The sequence below is a fragment of the Cyprinodon variegatus genome, unplaced genomic scaffold (assembly GCF_000732505.1).
Source record: "Cyprinodon variegatus isolate N-32 unplaced genomic scaffold, C_variegatus-1.0 Scaffold810, whole genome shotgun sequence".
Lineage (NCBI taxonomy): Eukaryota > Metazoa > Chordata > Actinopteri > Cyprinodontiformes > Cyprinodontidae > Cyprinodon > Cyprinodon variegatus.
This window is the reverse complement of record NW_015151263.1, coordinates 160,286-163,495: the sequence shown is the minus strand read 5'-3', so window position 1 is coordinate 163,495 and position 3,210 is coordinate 160,286. Positions and strand designations below refer to the sequence as shown.

The 3,210-nt window shown below is 35.1% G+C and overlaps 1 protein-coding gene across 1 annotated transcript in view; it reads left to right on the top strand.

The window, feature by feature from the left end:
• The first annotated feature begins 191 nt into the window (after nt 1-191).
• The window catches only part of n6amt1 (N-6 adenine-specific DNA methyltransferase 1 (putative)), a 9,738-nt gene continuing 6,719 nt past the window's right edge, over nt 192-3,210 (top strand). The window contains exons 1-2 of the mRNA XM_015396646.1: nt 192-456; nt 529-615. Of these exons, the coding sequence (XP_015252132.1) occupies nt 320-456; nt 529-615 (224 nt within the window). The 5' untranslated portion in view covers nt 192-319. The remainder of the gene's footprint in view (nt 457-528; nt 616-3,210) is intronic.

Genomic DNA, 3,210 nt, shown 5'->3' with positions numbered 1-3,210 from the left:
ACATAACACAAAAATTAAAAATAGAATATACAGTAGTAGGTGGAAATATAGAGCTACACACTCATGTACAGTAGGTGGCGGTATGCAGCTATAAGTTGTTTGCTATCCGCCAAGAAGAAGAAAAAAAAACGCCATCTTGTAGTGCCTCCACCTGTGCGCTAGGTGGCGGTGCAATCAGTGAAGGAACCTTCAGACACAGACATGCGGATGTTATTTGGTAGAAAACAGCCGACCACGTGTTTTAATGAAATAAACACATTTTCGCGTCCGCTTTAGACATTAACACCAACACCTCTGGACTATTTATTTTTCATTCAACATGTGCAGTAATTATCCCACGCCGCTTTACTCCCACGCTGGACGCGGAAGCTTCCAGGATGTGTACGAGCCTGCAGAGGACTCCTTTCTGCTGATTGATGCCCTGGAGAAAGATGCAGAGAGGCTGCTGCACATGAGGTGCGAGTTTCTAATACTGTGTTGTTCCTTTATGAAATGATGATCCTTAAATAAAACAAAAAATGTTTGCAGCCCCTGCGTGTGTTTGGAGGTGGGCTGCGGGTCTGGGGTCGTCTCTGCATTCCTGGCATCAGTGGTTGGACCTTCAGCTCTCTACCTGTGAGTTATTCTCATTAATTAATCCTTGCACGCTTAATTACTTCTTAAAATACGTCACTTCTACAAATATCTATCAACCATTGATCTCTACAGATCTATACAACCTGAAAATCTCTAGGTTTTCAGAGGAATTAACTGAAACAAAGTGGTAAAGTGTGTTTTTTTTATATCACAGTAAATGTTACTGTGTAAAAATAAGTGATCTGTAGTTATGTGGAAAAAAAATTCACCCAATATACATTATTTTTTTTATATTTTGGTGATTTTCAGAGAATTGAAGTAAAGCAGAATGGGCCGTACTAAAATACTTGCATCTTAAATATACTGTAAATTAAGATTTTCACAACTTTGTTTATTAATTATAATCTGCAGTTCAAATAACATAACAAATGGGGAACTAATAAGTTATTATTGGAATACTGACATAAATACAGGAACCAGTGCAATCGAATCCTGTGAAAACTACACTGTGTATGAATATTTGGTAATAGGCTAAGGATTAAAAATCTTAAGTTATTGTCTTATTAGTTTTTTATTTTTTTTAAATTGACAAAACAGCTAAACTATGCAGACCTTCTAAGAGGCTGTAGATTCTGTAAAAACTCTCCATGACACAAGACAGCACTTCTGGGGATGTTTGATTTTGGTAGATGTGATAGAAATTAAGTTTTTAAACATATTTAATGGACCTAAATAAGATAAATAATAATAAAATGAGAACATCCCTCTGGTTCCTCTTACATAAATTCCTAGATAACTGAGTTGTTCTGCACATCCTCTCTAAATTGGGTTAATCTTGGCAATGGTTATTTTTCTATTTGTGGACCTCCTGTGGATTTGTGAGGCAAACCTGAAAGCTTTAAGAATTTAATTTAGCCTATTGTTGGTTTAATTAGTCCTAAAATCCAACGAGAGATTAATAAACTAAACTGAGTATTAATTATTTAACTTGTGAGCAAAAGGTGGAGTAAAACTGGGACTAAATCAGATGGATAAACTAGAGCAAACAAGGAGTAAAACTCAGTAAAAAAGCACTGAATGTAGAGAAAACAAACCTTTTTGATTTGAACCTTCACTTCAGTCTCCACAGTGATAATTTAAGCTAATTGCTGTATATGTTATTCATATTTAGGCAAGTGCTAGACTGCTTAAAATCTTCGTAAATTTACAAAGTGAATTATCTTAGTACAGATAAAGTAAGATAAAATTAAAATGACATACCTCGTTATAATTTCTCAGAAATCCTGGTATTTTTTTAATATCTGGCGCAGGTCCCTCACCTCGGCAGCGGTCAGCACATTGAATAGGTGGGCTGGTGCAAAAATACTGCATATGAACCTGATATGTCCTCATGTGTTAGCACTAATGTTGTGTTGAAAACGCAGACAGGGTTTTTATCATTATGGTATTTTTATATATATAAATAAGTGAAATGGAGTTGAGTTTTAATGTCCGTCGTATTTTAGCATGAGAAATTGGGGATAGGGAGTGTGAGTGTGTGAAAACACTGAGATGCGTGAGTCTCACACCCAGTGGGTGAGAGAGGACAGCCCTTTCTCTATTTATTCATTGGATCGCTGATAGACCGAAAAACATGAAGTCACCTGTCGCCATCTTGGTACTCCCAACTTTCACAGAGTCATGCCCTAAAAATGCCTGTAATGTGATGTAACCACCATAACAATGTAATAGATACATGTATCTCAAATATACATAATCAATTTAGCACTTTTGGCACATCAGATAGTGTGTGTGGGTGTCTAATATTCTTAATATCTGACTGCAGTATTATTATACTCCATTAACACACAAATGTTGTGATGGATTTGTGTTATGTTACATAATTTATAAACTTTATGCTGAATATTCAATGTTCCATAGTTCCATAACTGATGCTATAGAACAGCATGTTTGTGTCAATGTGATGACTTTATCTTAGTTTTAAAAGCCTGTGGCGCCCTGAAAATGAGAGCATTATCATTGTTCGATGTTGTAGAGCACGTATTGTTTACATTCCGACTGGAGTACCAATATGGCGGCTGGTGACTTTACAACACCATGTACTGCGTTCTGCGCATGCGCAAACAGATATACATCCAGGTCTCCATAAATAATGTAATTATGGTACTAAAACTACTTATTTCTATCCATAGCACACTAAAGAATAGTAATACACATCTGTAAAAAATGTTTTATGACTGTTCTGAGACAATTTTTATACTGTTTACATTTTCTTCGTTAAAGTGCTTCTCTGACATCATCATTGGACATGCTCAGAGCAGTCCGGCGAAATATGATTAAACCATGTTTATCTGCATTTTAGTTCTTTCTTTATATTACGCACTATATAGCATAAGGTTAAAACGAAACAACAACTTAAAACTCAAAAACACTAAATTTATGTTTATTTATTTATTTTTAACCAGAAAGTCCCATTGAGATTCAGAATCTCTTTTTCAAGAGAGACCTGGCCAAGGTAGCAGCCAAACCACAGGAAGTTCATACATATTTACAACATATTACATTTTGCAAAATAAAGAATTAAAAAATTAAAAACATAAAAAAATAAAATCAGAGCAGTATGTTAAAACACAT